This window comes from Oncorhynchus clarkii, unplaced genomic scaffold, assembly GCF_045791955.1.
Source record: "Oncorhynchus clarkii lewisi isolate Uvic-CL-2024 unplaced genomic scaffold, UVic_Ocla_1.0 unplaced_contig_8368_pilon_pilon, whole genome shotgun sequence".
Classification (NCBI taxonomy): domain Eukaryota; kingdom Metazoa; phylum Chordata; class Actinopteri; order Salmoniformes; family Salmonidae; genus Oncorhynchus; species Oncorhynchus clarkii.
The window spans coordinates 50,420-69,510 of record NW_027260807.1 but is presented as its reverse complement, the minus strand read 5'-3'; the positions used below and the strand labels follow the sequence as shown (position 1 = coordinate 69,510).

At 42.4% G+C, this 19,091-nt stretch overlaps 1 protein-coding gene across 1 annotated transcript in view; it reads right to left on the bottom strand.

The window, feature by feature from the left end:
- Positions 1 to 19,091, bottom strand: part of LOC139401780 (nectin 1b-like) — a 64,012-nt gene that overhangs the window by 15,984 nt on the left and 28,937 nt on the right. The window contains exons 2-4 of the mRNA XM_071145749.1: positions 17,095 to 17,466; positions 7,330 to 7,629; positions 167 to 284 (exon numbers count right to left, since the gene is read on the bottom strand). Of these exons, the coding sequence (XP_071001850.1) occupies positions 167 to 284; positions 7,330 to 7,629; positions 17,095 to 17,443 (767 nt within the window). The 5' untranslated portion in view covers positions 17,444 to 17,466. The remainder of the gene's footprint in view (positions 1 to 166; positions 285 to 7,329; positions 7,630 to 17,094; positions 17,467 to 19,091) is intronic.

The window sequence follows — 19,091 nt, the reverse complement described above, 5'->3', positions numbered from 1 at the left end:
GGACACACCCTAAGACAATATGAATCCTCTTCTCCTTCTGTTTGAGCCTCCGTGCTGTTAATTGTGGAGAAGATACTTCTTCTTCTACCGCTTTCAAACAGACAACTTGAACATGAACATAGACAGTAAAAAGAAGCTTCATCCCTGTGTGGAGTTTTAGACTTACAGTTTCCACTGGTAGACGGTGACAGGGGGGTTAGCGTCAGTGTTGCAGGTGAGGCTGACGTCCTGACGGTTCAGGTACCAGTTACCATCAAAACCCTCGATCTTCACCTCCGGTTCATCTGTCAGGGGGAGAGAGATGGTGTCAGTACAGTCTTGTCAGATTGGCCATATAGGGTCGACCTGAATGTTACTGTGCTAGCCCACAGTATTTTGTCACAGTCCTTCTCCTAAATGGTTCAAGCGACTATGTAACCATGCCAAAACAGTTCAACTTCGTTAGGGTCAGCTCTGTTTGGCTCAGTACTGTGAAAAGTCCTTATGTCTTCCATTCACGCCATTCACTGTGACTGTCCCAGTACTCAACCCTCTAGAGATCATCACACTACAACACCCTCTAGGGTCACCACACCACCCTCTAGAGATCACCACCCCACCCTCTAGAGATCACCACACCACTCTCTAGAGATCACCACACCACCCTCTAGAGATCACCACACCACCCTCTAGAGATCACCACACCACCCTCTAGAGGTCACCACACCACCCTCTAGAGATCACCACACCACTCTCTAGAGATCACCACACCACCCTCTAGAGATCACCACACCACCCTCTAGAGATCACCACACCACCCTCTAGAGGTCACCACACCACCATCTAGAGATCACCAAACCACCCTCTAGAGATCACCTCACCACCCTCTAGAGATCACCACACCACCCTCTAGAGATCACCAAACCACCCTCTAGAGATCACCACACCACTCTCTAGAGATCACCACATCACCCTCTAGAGATCACCACACCACCCTCTAGAGATCACCACACCACCCTCTAGAGGTCACCACACTACCCTCTAGAGGTCACCATACTACCCTCTAGAGATCACCACACCACTCTCTAGAGATCACCACACCACCCTCTAGAGATCACCACACCAACCTCTGGAGGTCACCACATCACCCTCTAGAGATCACCACACCACCCTCTAGAGATCACCACACCACCCTCTAGAGATCACCACACCACCCTCTAGAGATCACCACACCACCCTCTAGGAGGTCACCACACCACCCTCTAGAGATCACAACACCACCCTCTAGAGATCACCACACCACCCTCTAGAGATCACCACACCACTCTCTAGAGATCACCACACCACCCTCTAGAGATCACCACCCTCTAGAGATCACCACACTACCCTCTAGAGATCACCACACCACTCTCTAGAGGTCACCACACCACTCCTAGAGATCACCACCCTCTATATGAATTCAAAAACATTATTAGGTAGGCCATACAAAATCAGTTTTATTTTTTGCCTGATTCCATTTTGTTCTTTCCCACATTCCGTTTTCTCCTTGTTGTTTTTCTAGGTTTAAGTTTTTCCAATTTTATTTAGGTGTCACTCTCAAAATCACACTTTTTAATAGAAAAACAACAACATTGTAAGTTCTAAGTCCACAAAAATGCTTAAACCACATCCTGAGAACCACATCCTGAGAACCACATCCTGAGAACCACATCCTGAGACCACTTTTGAAAAATCTGATCAATTTATATTTTTGGGTGAAGCTGCACTTTAATGAACACCTAACAAGAGGCTGTTGTTTAGCAGTGTTTAAGCAATAGTAGAGTTTGCAAAACAAATACCCACTGGATTTATGAAAATAATCATTATATCAGCTACTTTGTAGTTAACATTTACAGAGAAGGTTTTTGGGAAAGCCTTTCCATCTGTCAGAAGATGGTTTTTTATTAGCATCATCGCTAACGGCTACACAAAATAAAGGACAATGCCAGAAAACAATAATTTGGCTAAGTCGTGGATTGACTCATCGTTACCACCTATATTACGTGGGACGTGCAAATTCACGAGCATCACACTCTTTCTTCGTCCTCCTTGTAAAGACATTTGACTGCAACCAACCACATCGTACACAAATTGTACAGGGAAGAGGGACAGACTGCGTTTCCCTGTAATCGCTGGCTTTGTGACTGACAGGCACCTATCCTAAGAATAGAATGCTAGAAGATGCATATTGTTAATTCTAGCGGGAGAGGGGTCGACGGACTAGTGGATTGAAACTTTTAAATAAAAAGTTGCCTGGCTAATAGGATGTGGAAAAAGTAGCCAGCTGAAAATTAGTCGGTAGCCGGATGATTAGCCGACGGTCGGGGCTAACGGAAAACACTGACTGTGTTATGACAGGACAACGGTGAATGATGTTCTACATCACTATGCTAGTATACCACATGCAAACCAGAACAGAGCATTACAGAGCAGAACAGAAGAGAACAGAATAGAGAAGAACAGAACAGAACAGAATAGAGCAGATCAGAGCAGAGCAGAATAGAGCAGAACAGAGCAGAACAGAGAAGAGCAGAACAAATCAGAACAGAGAAGAATAGAGCAGAATAGACAGAACAGAGCAGAATAGAGCAGACCAGAACAGAGCAGAGCAGAATACAGTAGAATAGAGCAGAATAGACATAAAAGAGCAGAATAGAGCAGAGCAGAACAGAACAGAGCAGAACAGAATAGAATATAGCAGAACAGAATAGAGCAGAACAGAATAGAACAGAGCAGAACAGAGCAGAACAGAGCAGAACAGAACAGAACAGAACACAATAGAACAGAGCAGAACAGAGCAGAACAGAATAGAACAGAGCAGAACAGAACAAAATAGAGCAGAACAGAACAGAGCAGAACAGAACAGAGCAGAACACAATAGAACAGAGCAGAACAGAACAAAATAGAGCAGAACAGACAGAACAGAGTAGAATAGAGCAGAACAGAATAGACAGAACAGAGCAGAATAGAGCAGAACAGACAGAACAGAGTAGAATAGAGCAGAATAGACAGAACAGAGCAGAATAGACAGAACAGAGCAGAATAGACAGAACAGAGCAGAATAGAGCAGACCAGAACAGAGCAGAGCAGAATAGAGTAGAATAGAGCAGAATAGACAGAACAGAGCAGAATAGAGCAGAGCAGAACAGAACAGAACAGAGCAGAGCAGAACAGAGAAGAGTAGAACAGAACAGAATAGACAGAACAGAGCAGAATAGAGCAGAACAGACAGAACAGAAAAGAGCAGAGCAGAACAGAATAGACAGAACAGAGCAGAATAGAGCAGAACAGACAGAACAGAGTAGAATAGACAGAACAGAGTAGAACAGAGCAGAATAGACAGAACAGAGCAGAATAGAGCAGACCAAAACAGAGCAGAGCAGAATATAGTAGAATAGAGCAGAATAGACAGAACAGAGCAGAACAGAACAGAGCAGAATAGACAGAACAGAGTAGAATAGAGCAGAACAGACAGAACAGAATAGAGCAGAGCAGAACAGAATAGACAGAACAGAGCAGAATAGAGCAGAACAGACAGAACATAGTAGAATAGAGCAGAATAGACAGAACAGAGCAGAACAGACAGAACAGAGTAGAATAGAGCAGAATAGACAGAACAGAGCAGAATAGAGCAGACCAGAACAGAGCAGAGCAGAATAGAGTAGAATAGAGCAGAATAGACAGAACAGAGCAGAATAGAGCAGAGCAGAACAGAACAGAGCAGAACAGAATAGAGCAGAGCAGAACAGAATAGAACAGAGCAGAACAGAAGAGAACAGAATAGAGCAGAACAGACAGAACAGAGTAGAACAGAACAGAATAGAGCAGAACAGACAGAACAGAGCAGAATAGACAGAACAGAACAGAATAGACAGAACAGAACAGAGCAGAACAGAATGGAATAGAGCAGAATAGAACAGAGCAGAACAGAATAGAACAGAGCAGAGCAGAACAGAGAAGAGTAGAACAGAACAGAACAGAATAGACAGAACAGAGCAGAATAGAGCAGAACAGACAGAACAGAAAAGAGCAGAGCAGAACAGAATAGACAGAACAGAGCAGAATAGAGCAGAACAGACAGAACAGAGTAGAATAGACAGAACAGAGTAGAACAGAGCAGAATAGACAGAACAGAGCAGAATAGAGCAGACCAAAACAGAGCAGAGCAGAATATAGTAGAATAGAGCAGAATAGACAGAACAGAGCAGAATAGAGCAGAGCAGAACAGAACAGAGCAGAACAGAATAGAACAGAGCAGAACAGAACAGAACAGAGCAGAACAGAGAAGAGCAGAACAGAATAGACAGAACAGAGCAGAATAGAGCAGAACAGACAGAACAGAATAGAGCAGAGCAGAACAGAATAGACAGAACAGAGCAGAATAGAGCAGAACAGACAAAACATAGTAGAATAGAGCAGAATAGACAGAACAGAGCAGAATAGACAGAACAGAGTAGAATAGAGCAGAATAGAGCAAAACAGACAGAACAGAGTAGAATAGAGCAAAATAGACAGAACAGAATAGAGCAGAGCAGAACAGAATAGACCGAACAGAGCAGAATAGAGCTAAACAGACAGAACAGAGTAGAATAGAGCAGAATAGACAGAACAGAGCAGAATAGACAGAACAGAGTAGAATAGAGCAGAATAGAGCAGAACAGACAGAACCGAGTAGAATAGAGCAAAATAGACAGAACAGAGCAGAATAGACAGAACAGAACAGAACAGAGCAGAACAGAATGGAATAGAGCAGAATAGAACAGAGCAGAAAAGAATAGAACAGAGCAGAGCAGAACAGAGAAGAGTAGAACAGAACAGAACAGAATAGACAGAACAGAGCAGAATAGAGCAGAACAGACAGAACAGAAAAGAGCAGAGCAGAACAGAATAGACAGAACAGAGCAGAATAGAGCAGAACAGACAGAACAGAGTAGAATAGACAGAACAGAGTAGAACAGAGCAGAATAGACAGAACAGAGCAGAATAGAGCAGACCAAAACAGAGCAGAGCAGAATATAGTAGAATAGAGCAGAATAGACAGAACAGAGCAGAATAGAGCAGAGCAGAACAGAACAGAGCAGAACAGAATAGAACAGAGCAGAACAGAACAGAACAGAGCAGAACAGAGAAGAGCAGAACAGAATAGACAAAACAGAGCAGAATAGAGCAGAACAGACAGAACAGAATAGAGCAGAGCAGAACAGAATAGACAGAACAGAGCAGAATAGAGCAGAACAGACATAACATAGTAGAATAGAGCAGAATAGACAGAACAGAGCAGAATAGACAGAACAGAGTAGAATAGAGCAGAATAGAGCAAAACAGACAGAACAGAGTAGAATAGAGCAAAATAGACAGAACAGAATAGAGCAGAGCAGAACAGAATAGACCGAACAGAGCAGAATAGAGCTAAACAGACAGAACAGAGTAGAATAGAGCAGAATAGACAGAACAGAGCAGAATAGACAGAACAGAGTAGAATAGAGCAGAATAGAGCAGAACAGACAGAACAGAGTAGAATAGAGCAGAATAGAATAGAGCAATACAGAGCAGAATATAGCAGAATAGAGCAGAACAGAATAGAACAGAACAGAACAGAGCAGAACAGAATAGAATAGAGCAGAACATAATAGAACAGAGCAGAACAGAACAGAGCAGAATAGAGCAGAACAGACAGAACAGAGTAGAATAGAGCAGAACAGACAGAACAGAATAGAGCAGAGCAGAACAGAATAGACAGAACAGAGCAGAATAGAGCAGAACAGACAGAACAGAGCAGAATAGAGCAGAACAGACAGAACAGAATAGAGCAGAGCAGAACAGAATATACAGAACAGAGCAGAATAGAGCAGAACAGACAGAACAGAGCAGAATAGACAGATCAGAGTAGACTAGAGCAGAATAGAGCAGAACAGACAGAACAGAGTAGAATAGAGCAGAATAGACAGAACAGAGTAGAATAGAGCAGAATAGACAGAACAGAGCAGAATAGACAGAACAGAGCAGAATAGAGCAGAACAGACAGATCAGAGTAGAATAGAGCAGAATAGACAGAACAGAGCAGAATAGACAGAACAGAGCAGAATAGAGCAGAACAGACAGATCAGAGTCGAATAGAGCAGAATAGACAGAACAGAGTAGAATAGAGCAGAACAGACAGAACAGAGCAGAATAGAGAAGAACAGAGCAGAATAGACAGAACAGAGCAGCATAGACAGAACAGAGCAGAATAGAGCAGAACAGACAGAACAGAGTAGAATAGAGCAGAAGACAGAACAGAGCAGAATAGACAGAACAGAGCAGAATAGACAGAACAGAGTAGAATAGAGCAGAATAGAGCAGAACAGAGCAGAATAGAGCAGAACAGACAGAACAGAGCAGAATAGACAGAACACAGCAGAATAGAGCAGAACAGACAGAACAGAGCAGAATAGACAGAACACAGCAGAATAGAGCAGAACAGACAGAACAGAGCAGTGAATGGTACTAATATTAACTAATGACATGCTTCCTAAATTACACCCTATTCCCTATTTAGTCCACTACTAATGACCAGACCAGTTGTGCACTAAATAGAGAATAGGGTGGCGTTTCAGATGCCCCAGTAATTCAAGTGTGATCGGGGATTTCTACTGGAGAAGTCGTTTTATCTTCAAACTGAACTGTCTACGACACATTTTGGACTCTGATAGTCTTTCACGTTAAGCTTCTATTTACACTGTGTTTCTCTTAGTAAAGTGTGTTGATTTGTTGATGTGCTGTGAGTGCATTTAAAATCAACTCTCCCTTGGGAAACAGGTATTCTAACCTCATTGGGACTACATGGTTAAATATAGAGGTATTCTAACCACAATGGGACTACATGGTTAAATATAGAGGTATTCTAACCTCATTGGAACTACATAGTTAAATATAGAGGTATTCTAACCTCATTGGGACTACATGGTATATATAGAGGTATTCTAACCTCATTGGGACTACATGGTTAAATATAGAGGTATTCTAACCTCAATGGGACTACATGGTTAAATAAACAGGTATTCTAACCTCAATGGGACTACATGGTTAAATATAGAGGTATTCTAACATCATTGGGACTACATGGTTAAATATAGAGGTATTCTAACCTCATTGGGACTACATGGTTAAATATAGAGGCATTCTAACCTCATTGGGACTACATGGTTAAATATAGAGGTGTTCTAACCTCAATGGGACTACATGGTTAAATAAACAGGTATACCAACCTCAATGGGACGACATGTCCCAAAAAATTGAATGATTGACATGAAAATAACGGCGATAACTCACACTGCACGTTGAGCACGACACTGTCGGTAATCCTCTCGTTGCGGTAGGTTACGATGCAGGTGAGTTTCTGTTTGTGTGTCTCTCTGCTTGGCACGACCACATAGTTACTGCGGACGGTCACCGTGCCGTTGCTGTTCTGTGTCTCCTGGAACGTGGCCTCACCCTTCAGCCTCGTGTCCCACTTGATCACGCTCTGAGGCTTCCCATTGGCCGAGAGGCATGTTGCCACAGTCATCTTACGCTTCTGGGGGCGGGCCACGATGGTAGGCGTGGTCAAGGTCATTCGGGTCAGAGGTCGCGCTGGAAGGAAGAGAGAGAATAAATGGATTATCAACATCTCAATGCCAATGCCTTTCATTAAAACATTATACATTTAACTGTGAAGTAAGTGGTTTGTGTGTATTTTTCTTTCAAGAAAATTCACTTTTAGGTGTTTAAGGATATATATTTCAATTCAACGTTAATCTTCAGATTGACTGATATCTCTCTATTTAATTATTTCTACTTCACTTCAACGTTCATCTTCAGATTGACTGATATCTCTCTATTTAATTACTTCTACTTCACTTCAACGTTCATCTTCAGATTGACTGATATCTCTCTATTTAATTATTTCTACTTCACTTCTACGTTAATCTTCAGATTGACTGATATCTCTCTATTTAATTATTTCTACTTCACTTCAACGTTAATCTTCAGATTGACTGATACATTTATATTTGAAGTTAATGAATCTGAGGTGGAGGGAGGAAAGGTCTTGTGGTGATTTGAATCAAGTCCCTGACGTGCTGAAAGGAACCGGTTTTCCTCTGTCCCTGATGTGCTGAAAGGAACCGGTTTTCCTCTGTCCCTGACGTGCTGAAAGGAACCGGTTTTCCTCTGTCCCTGACGTGCTGAAAGGAACCGGTTTTCCTCTGTCCCTGATGTGCTGAAAGGAACCGGTTTTCCTCTGTCCCTGACGAGCTGAAAGGAACCGGTTTTACTCTGTCCCTGACGTGCTGAAAGGAACCGGTTTTCCTCTGTCCCTGACGAGCTGAAAGGAACCGGTTTTCCTCTGTCCCTGACGAGCTGAAAGGAACCGGTTTTCCTCTGTCCCTGACGAGCTGAAAGGAACCGGTTTTCCTCTGTCCCTGACGTGCTGAAAGGAACCGGTTTTCCTCTGTCCCTGATGTGCTGAAAGGAACCGGTTTTCCTCTGTCCCTGATGTGCTGAAAGGAACCGGTTTTCCTCTGTCCCTGATGTGCTGAAAGGAACCGGTTTTCCTCTGTCCCTGACGAGCTGAAAGGAACCGGTTTTCCTCTGTCCTTGACGAGCTGAAAGGAACCGGTTTTCCTCTGTCCCTGACGTGCTGAAAGGAACCGGTTTTCCTCTGTCCCTGATGTGCTGAAAGGAACCGGGTTTCCTCTGTCACTGACGAGCTGAAAGGAACCGGTTTTTCTCTGTCCCTGACGTGCTGAAAGGAACCGGTTTTCCTCTGTCCATGATGTGCTGAAAGGAACCGGTTTTCCTCTGTCCCTGACGAGCTGAAAGGAACCGGTTTTCCTCTGTCCCTGACGAGCTGAAAGGAAACGGTTTTCCTCTGTCCTTGACGAGCTGAAAGGAACCGGTTTTCCTCTGTCCCTGACGTGCTGAAAGGAACCGGTTTTCCTCTGTCCCTGATGTGCTGAAAGGAACCGGGTTTCCTCTGTCACTGACGAGCTGAAAGGAACCGGTTTTCCTCTGTCCCTGACGTGCTGAAAGGAACCGGTTTTCCTCTGTCCCTGATGTGCTGAAAGGAACCGGTTTTCCTCTGTCCCTGACGTGCTGAAAGGAACCGGTTTTCCTCTGTCCCTGACGTGCTGAAAGGAACCGGTTTTCCTCTGTCCCTGATGTGCTGAAAGGAACCGGTTTTCCTCTGTCCCTGACGAGCTGAAAGGAACCGGTTTTACTCTGTCCCTGACGTGCTGAAAGGAACCGGTTTTCCTCTGTCCCTGACGAGCTGAAAGGAACCGGTTTTCCTCTGTCCCTGACGAGCTGAAAGGAACCGGTTTTCCTCTGTCCCTGACGAGCTGAAAGGAACCGGTTTTCCTCTGTCCCTGACGTGCTGAAAGGAACCGGTTTTCCTCTGTCCCTGATGTGCTGAAAGGAACCGGTTTTCCTCTGTCCCTGATGTGCTGAAAGGAACCGGTTTTCCTCTGTCCCTGATGTGCTGAAAGGAACCGGTTTTCCTCTGTCCCTGACGAGCTGAAAGGAACCGGTTTTCCTCTGTCCTTGACGAGCTGAAAGGAACCGGTTTTCCTCTGTCCCTGACGTGCTGAAAGGAACCGGTTTTCCTCTGTCCCTGATGTGCTGAAAGGAACCGGGTTTCCTCTGTCACTGACGAGCTGAAAGGAACCGGTTTTTCTCTGTCCCTGACGTGCTGAAAGGAACCGGTTTTCCTCTGTCCATGATGTGCTGAAAGGAACCGGTTTTCCTCTGTCCCTGACGAGCTGAAAGGAACCGGTTTTCCTCTGTCCCTGACGAGCTGAAAGGAACCGGTTTTCCTCTGTCCCTGACGTGCTCAAAGTCAAACCCAGTTATCAGGAATCTTCAACAGATGCAGAAGTCTCTTGCATTTCCAAAGGCACAAAGTGTTCCAATTGAAATCCTTTGAGGGCTGCCAATTAGCAATTTACTGTTGTTACATCAAAAAGGAGGTTCAGGTAAACAAGAGAGACTGCTCAATCAAACTGCAGGTCTAGATCAGATATGAATAGATAGTTATGATATGAATGGCAGCGTTGTGCAGAGCTGCAGATAGCTATAATATGAAGGGGCCTCTTTGAACACTGTCAGTCGGTTATTGTCACGTAGGTTTCCTGGCATTCACTGACTGTCAGCTGACAAAACACACAGCACACACACTCTCCTCAGGCACCCAACACAACCCAACGAGGGCCCTGTGGTCCCTTGTCAAAAGTAGGGCATTATATTATACTATATATAGGGAATATGTTTCCGTTTTGTAAACAGACAAGATGGGGGCTTGGAGATGACAAGGCTGATGGAGCTACAGGGACTGGTCACTACTTAAGACAAGGCTGATGGAGCTACAGGGACTGGTCACTACTTAAGACAAGGCTGATGGAGCTACAGGGACTGGTCACTACTTAAGACAAGGCTGATGGAGCTACAGGGACTGGTCACTACTTAAGACAAGGCTGATGGAGCTACAGGGACTGGTCACTACTTAAGACAAGGCTGATGGAGCTACAGGGACTGGTCACTACTTAAGACAAGGCTGATGGAGCTACAGGGACTGGTCACTACTTAAGACAAGGCTGATGGAGCTACAAGGACTGGTCACTACTTAAGACAAGGCTGATGGAGCTACAGGGACTGGTCACTACTTAAGACAAGGCTGATGGAGCTACAGGGACTGGTCACTACTTAAGACAAGGCTGATGGAGCTACAGGGACTGGTCACTACTTAAGACAAGGCTGATGGAGCTACAGGGACTGGTCACTACTTAAGACAAGGCTGATGGAGCTACAGGGACTGGTCACTACTTAAGACAAGGCTGATGGAGCTACAGGGACTGGTCACTACTTAAGACAAGGCTGATGGAGCTACAGGGACTGGTCACTACTTAAGACAAGGCTGATGGAGCTACAGGGACTGGTCACTACTTAAGACAAGGCTGATGGAGCTACAGGGACTGTAGAGTCTCTCTCTCTCTCTCTCTCTCTCTCTGTAGAGTCTCTCTCGCTCTCTCTCTCTGTAGAGTCTCTCTCTCTCTCTCTCTCTCTCTCTCTCTGTAGAGTCTGTCTCTCTCTCTCTCTGTAGAGTCTCTCTCTCTCTCTCTGTAGTCTCTGTCTCTGTAGTCCCTCTCCCTCTGTAGTCTCTCTCTTTCTATGTCTGTAGTCTCTCTCTGTAGAGTCTCTCTCTCTGTAGAGTCTCTCTCTCTCTGTAGTTGCTCTCTCTGTAGTCTCTCCCTCTGTAGTCTCTCTATGTAGACTCTCTCTCTCTCTCTCTGTCTGTAGTCTCTCTCTATCTCTCTGTAGTCTCTCTCTCTCTCTCTGTAGTCTCTCTCCTTGTAGTCTCTCTCCCTCTCTCTCTCTGTAGAGTCTCTATCCCTCTGTAGTCTCTCTGTAGTCTCTCTCTCTCTCTCTGTGTCTTTAGTCTCTCTCTCTCTCTCTCTCTCTCTGTAGAGTCTCTCTCTCTGTAGAGTCTGTCGCTCTCTCCCTCACTGATTCTCACTCTGTCCCAAACAATGGGATAACTCCATAGTCAGAAAGTCCTCCGGGGCAGAAACATGCATACTAAATGGGTTTATTGATTTCTCTTTCAGCTGCTTGTATATTTATTTATTTCTACATTCTCCAGTTGCATGAAAGCAATATGTCTGTGTGCTTTTTGACTGAGTGTTCCTTCTGGGGTAATCTATATGAATAGAATATATCACATCTCCAACACCTTCACAGAAACACAGGCTGGCTGAGTGGCCTGACATGTTTCCCAAGGTTAGAGCCCTGAGTGACCTTATGAATGCACACGACACCATACCCAGTTGAAGGGTGTTTATTTTTTCAGTAATGTGCTTCCTTACCATCTCTCTTTTCAAATTACAGACATTATCTCACATTACTGTAACATTTACTTATGACTAGAATGTCCAGTCATACTGTGTTGTGACTAGCAAGTCCTTACCAAACACGGTGAGGTTTATGTTGTGTTAACTAGTCCTTACCAAACACGGTGAGGTTTATATTGTGTTATCTAGTTCTTACCAAACACAGTGAGGTTTATATCATTTTAACTAGTCCTTACCAAAGACAATAGGGTGTATATTGTGTTAACTAGTCCTTACCAAACACGGTGAGGTTGATATCGTTTTAACTAGTCCTTACCAAAGACAATAGGGTGTATATTGTGTTATATAGTTCTTACCAAAGACAATGAGGTTTATATCGTTTTAACTAGTCCTTACCAAAGACAATAGGGTGTATATTGTGTTATCTAGTCCTTACCAAAGACATTGAGGTTTATATTGTGTTAACTAGTCCTTACCAAACACGGTGAGATTTATATTGTGTTAACTAGTCCTTACCAAACACGGTGAGGTTTATATCGTTTTAACTAGTCCTTACCAAAGACAATAGGGTGTATATTGTGTTAACTAGTCCTTACCAAACACGGTGAGGTTGATATCGTTTTAACTAGTCCTTACCAAAGATAATAGGGTGTATATTGTGTTATCTAGTCCTTACCAAACACGGTGAGGTTTATATTGTGTTTACTAGTCCTTCCTTACCAAACACGGTGAGGTTTATATTGTGTTATCTAGTTCTTACCAAACACAGTGAGGTTTATATTGTGTGATATAGTCCTTACCAAAGACAATGAGGTTTATATCGTTTTAACTAGTCCTTACCAAAGACAATGAGGTTTATATTGTGTTAACTAGTTCTTACCAAACACAGTGAGGTTTATATTGTGTTAACTAGTTCTTACCAAACACGGTGAGGTTTATATTGTGTTATCTAGTCCTTACCAAACACGGTGAGGTTTATATTGTGTTATCTAGTCCTTACCAAACACAGTGAGGTTATTATTGTGTTATCTAGTTCTTACCAAACACAATGAGGTTTATATCGTTTTAACTAGTCCTTACAAAACATGGTGAGGTTTATATTGTGTTATCTAGTTCTTACCAATCACGGTGCGATTTATATGATTTTAACTAGTCCTTACCAAACACAGTGAGGTTTATATTGTGTTATCTAGTTCTTACCAAACACGGTGAGGTTTATGTTGTGTTATCTAGTTCTTACCAAACACAGTGAGGTTTATATTGTGTTATCTAGTCCTTACCATACACGGTGAGGTTTATATCATTTGAACTAGTCCTTACCAAAGACAATGAGGTTTATGTTGTGTTATCTAGTTCTTACCAAACACAGTGAGGTTTATATTGTGTTATCTAGTTCTTACCAATCACGGTGCGATTTATATGATTTTAACTAGTCCTTACCAAACACAGTGAGGTTTATATTGTGTTATCTAGTTCTTACCAAACACAGTGAGGTTTATATCATTTTAACTAGTCCTTACCAAAGACAATAGGGTGTATATTGTGTTAACTAGTCCTTACCAAACACGGTGAGGTTGATATCGTTTTAACTAGTCCTTACCAAAGACAATAGGGTGTATATTGTGTTATATAGTTCTTACCAAAGACAATGAGGTTTATATCGTTTTAACTAGTCCTTACCAAAGACAATAGGGTGTATATTGTGTTATCTAGTCCTTACCAAAGACATTGAGGTTTATATTGTGTTAACTAGTCCTTACCAAACACGGTGAGATTTATATTGTGTTAACTAGTCCTTACCAAACACGGTGAGGTTTATATCGTTTTAACTAGTCCTTACCAAAGACAATAGGGTGTATATTGTGTTAACTAGTCCTTACCAAACACGGTGAGGTTGATATCGTTTTAACTAGTCCTTACCAAAGATAATAGGGTGTATATTGTGTTATCTAGTCCTTACCAAACACGGTGAGGTTTATATTGTGTTTACTAGTCCTTCCTTACCAAACACGGTGAGGTTTATATTGTGTTATCTAGTTCTTACCAAACACAGTGAGGTTTATATTGTGTGATATAGTCCTTACCAAAGACAATGAGGTTTATATCGTTTTAACTAGTCCTTACCAAAGACAATGAGGTTTATATTGTGTTAACTAGTTCTTACCAAACACAGTGAGGTTTATATTGTGTTAACTAGTTCTTACCAAACACGGTGAGGTTTATATTGTGTTATCTAGTCCTTACCAAACACGGTGAGGTTTATATTGTGTTATCTAGTCCTTACCAAACACAGTGAGGTTATTATTGTGTTATCTAGTTCTTACCAAACACAATGAGGTTTATATCGTTTTAACTAGTCCTTACCAAAGACAATGAGGTTTATGTTGTGTTATCTAGTTCTTACCAAACACAGTGAGGTTTATATTGTGTTATCTAGTTCTTACCAATCACGGTGCGATTTATATGATTTTAACTAGTCCTTACCAAACACAGTGAGGTTTATATTGTGTTATCTAGTTCTTACCAAACACAGTGAGGTTTATATCATTTTAACTAGTCCTTACCAAAGACAATAGGGTGTATATTGTGTTAACTAGTCCTTACCAAACACGGTGAGGTTGATATCGTTTTAACTAGTCCTTACCAAAGACAATAGGGTGTATATTGTGTTATATAGTTCTTACCAAAGACAATGAGGTTTATATCGTTTTAACTAGTCCTTACCAAAGACAATAGGGTGTATATTGTGTTATCTAGTCCTTACCAAAGACATTGAGGTTTATATTGTGTTAACTAGTCCTTACCAAACACGGTGAGATTTATATTGTGTTAACTAGTCCTTACCAAACACGGTGAGGTTTATATCGTTTTAACTAGTCCTTACCAAAGACAATAGGGTGTATATTGTGTTAACTAGTCCTTACCAAACACGGTGAGGTTGATATCGTTTTAACTAGTCCTTACCAAAGATAATAGGGTGTATATTGTGTTATCTAGTCCTTACCAAACACGGTGAGGTTTATATTGTGTTTACTAGTCCTTCCTTACCAAACACGGTGAGGTTTATATTGTGTTATCTAGTTCTTACCAAACACAGTGAGGTTTATATTGTGTGATATAGTCCTTACCAAAGACAATGAGGTTTATATCGTTTTAACTAGTCCTTACCAAAGACAATGAGGTTTATATTGTGTTAACTAGTTCTTACCAAACACAGTGAGGTTTATATTGTGTTAACTAGTTCTTACCAAACACGGTGAGGTTTATATTGTGTTATCTAGTCCTTACCAAACACGGTGAGGTTTATATTGTGTTATCTAGTCCTTACCAAACACAGTGAGGTTATTATTGTGTTATCTAGTTCTTACCAAACACAATGAGGTTTATATCGTTTTAACTAGTCCTTACAAAACATGGTGAGGTTTATATTGTGTTATCTAGTTCTTACCAATCACGGTGCGATTTATATGATTTTAACTAGTCCTTACCAAACACAGTGAGGTTTATATTGTGTTATCTAGTTCTTACCAAACACGGTGAGGTTTATGTTGTGTTATCTAGTTCTTACCAAACACAGTGAGGTTTATATTGTGTTATCTAGTCCTTACCAAACACGGTGAGGTTTATATCATTTGAACTAGTCCTTACCAAAGACAATGAGGTTTATGTTGTGTTATCTAGTTCTTACCAAACACAGTGAGGTTTATATTGTGTTATCTAGTTCTTACCAATCACGGTGCGATTTATATGATTTTAACTAGTCCTTACCAAACACAGTGAGGTTTATATTGTGTTATCTAGTTCTTACCAAACACAGTGAGGTTTATATCATTTTAACTAGTCCTTACCAAAGACAATAGGGTGTATATTGTGTTAACTAGTCCTTACCAAACACGGTGAGGTTGATATCGTTTTAACTAGTCCTTACCAAAGACAATAGGGTGTATATTGTGTTATATAGTTCTTACCAAAGACAATGAGGTTTATATCGTTTTAACTAGTCCTTACCAAAGACAATAGGGTGTATATTGTGTTATCTAGTCCTTACCAAAGACATTGAGGTTTATATTGTGTTAACTAGTCCTTACCAAACACGGTGAGATTTATATTGTGTTAACTAGTCCTTACCAAACACGGTGAGGTTTATATCGTTTTAACTAGTCCTTACCAAAGACAATAGGGTGTATATTGTGTTAACTAGTCCTTACCAAACACGGTGAGGTTGATATCGTTTTAACTAGTCCTTACCAAAGATAATAGGGTGTATATTGTGTTATCTAGTCCTTACCAAACACGGTGAGGTTTATATTGTGTTTACTAGTCCTTCCTTACCAAACACGGTGAGGTTTATATTGTGTTATCTAGTTCTTACCAAACACAGTGAGGTTTATATTGTGTGATATAGTCCTTACCAAAGACAATGAGGTTTATATCGTTTTAACTAGTCCTTACCAAAGACAATGAGGTTTATATTGTGTTAACTAGTTCTTACCAAACACAGTGAGGTTTATATTGTGTTAACTAGTTCTTACCAAACACGGTGAGGTTTATATTGTGTTATCTAGTCCTTACCAAACACGGTGAGGTTTATATTGTGTTATCTAGTCCTTACCAAACACAGTGAGGTTATTATTGTGTTATCTAGTTCTTACCAAACACAATGAGGTTTATATCGTTTTAACTAGTCCTTACAAAACATGGTGAGGTTTATATTGTGTTATCTAGTTCTTACCAATCACGGTGCGATTTATATGATTTTAACTAGTCCTTACCAAACACAGTGAGGTTTATATTGTGTTATCTAGTTCTTACCAAACACGGTGAGGTTTATGTTGTGTTATCTAGTTCTTACCAAACACAGTGAGGTTTATATTGTGTTATCTAGTCCTTACCAAACACGGTGAGGTTTATATCATTTGAACTAGTCCTTACCAAAGACAATGAGGTTTATGTTGTGTTATCTAGTTCTTACCAAACACAGTGAGGTTTATATTGTGTTATCTAGTTCTTACCAATCACGGTGCGATTTATATGATTTTAACTAGTCCTTACCAAACACAGTGAGGTTTATGTTGTGTTATCTAGTTCTTACCAAACACAGTGAGGTTTATATTGTGTTATCTAGTCCTTACCAAACACGGTGAGGTTTATATCATGTTAACTAGTCCTTACCAAACACGGTGAGGTTTATATAATTTTAACTAGTCCTTACCAAACACGGTGAGGTTGACCATGTTCTCTCGGTTCCCAGCAGGGAAGGTGGTGTACTCGCAGATGTATGCGGCCTCATCAGACAGCCTCAGGTTGGAGAACATGATGGTGGTATCCTCCAGAGAAGGGGTGCGGTGGCGGACCGCAGCCTGCTTGAAGGTCACCCTCTCCTTGAAGGGCGGGAGCACGGACACCCCCAGCGACGGGTTGGCGATGGCCACGTTCTGTTTGGTGCCGTTCAGGAACTTCTGCCACGTCACCTGAGAGATCTTGACTGGAGGGTTGGAATTAACGAAGATACAACGCAGCTCCACCTGGGAGCCCACGAAGCCTGACTTAATGGAGTCCATCTGGACACTCTGTCCATCTCCAGCTGAGAGGGGGAGGGGAGGGGGAGGAGAGGGAGAGGAGAGAGGGTGAGAAACAAAAATATAGATATAATCACAATCTACAGGGAAGCCCGGGCCCAAGCAAAGCATTGCAAGTCAATACGAGATACATGCTCAACAAGTCAACAAGTCAATTACAGCCTACTAGGCAATGAATACAGGCGTCATCCATCCATCCATCCATCCATCCAACACACACACACACACACACACACAATTACACTGATGTCAGTAGAATACCAGGCAGGTAGCAAGCATGTAGAGAACCTGGGACACTGAAGTCAGTAGAATGTAGAGAACCTGGGACACTGAAGTCAGTAGAATGTAGAGAACATGGGACACTGAAGTCGGTAGAATGTAGAGAACCTGGGACACTGAAGTCAGTCAGTAGAATGTAGAGAACCTGGGACACTTTAGTCAGTAGAATGTAGAGAACCTGGGACACTGAAGTCAGTAGAATGTAGAGAACCTGGGACACTGAAGTCAGTAGAATGTAGAGAACCTGGGACACTGAAGTCAGTAGAATGTAGAGAACCTGGGACACTTTAGTCAGTAGAATGTAGAGAACCTGGGACACTGAAGTCAGTAGAATGTAGAGAACCTGGGACACTGAAGTCAGTAGAATACCAAGCAGGTAGCAGGCATTGGGTATTTATTTGTCTTTTTTTACAATTTAACAATGATCAGAAAAATCTGACACAGATAATGCCCCGTTCTTCCTTCCACCTACACAAAACAGCAGGCTACACAGAAGCACATCATACAAAACCCTTCCCTCCCTAACACATGAACACTCCCTCTCTCCCCTCTACCGGTATTAGCATCAAAGATTAACAACAACAAAAACGAAACAGAATGACCTTCACATCCAAAACAACTGGAAGTCAGGTAGAGTAAGTCCTCTTTATGGAGAAGTGTTTTTGATGAGATGGGAGGAGGGGGGGGGGATAAAGGTCAGGGAGAATGAGAAGGGAGTAGGGAGAAGGGAGTAGGGAGAAGGGAATAGAGAGTGGGGAGTAGGGAGAAGGGAATAGGGAGAAGGGAGTAGGGAGAAGGGAGTATGGTGAAGGGAGTAGGGAGAAGGGAGTATGGTGAAGGGAGTAGGGAGAAGGGAGTATGGTGAAGGGAGTATGGTGAAGGGAGTAGTGAGAAGGGAGTATGGTGAAGGGAGTAGGGAGAAGGGAGTAGTGAGAAGGGAGTAGGGAGAAGGGAGAAGGGAGTAGTGAGAAGGGAGTAGGGAGAAGGGAGAAGGGAGTAGTGAGAAGGGAGTAGGGAGAAGGGAGTAGGGAGTAGGGAGAAGGGAGTAGGGAGTAGTGAGAAGGGAGTAGGGAGTAGGGAGAAGGGAGTAGGGAGTAGTGAGAAGGGAGTAGGGAGTAGGGAGAAGGGAGTAGGGAGTTGGGAGAAGGGAGTAGGGAGAAGGGAGTAGGGAGAAGGGAGTGGGGAGTAGGGAGAAGGGAGTAGGGAGTTGGGAGAAGGAGCCAAATCCTAGACTTTGTTACCCCCCTCTCATCTCTTCACCCCTCCTCTCTTTACCCTCTCCTCTCTTCAACCTCTCCTCTCTTCACCTCCTCTCTTCACACTCTCCTCTCTTCACATCCTCTCTCCACCT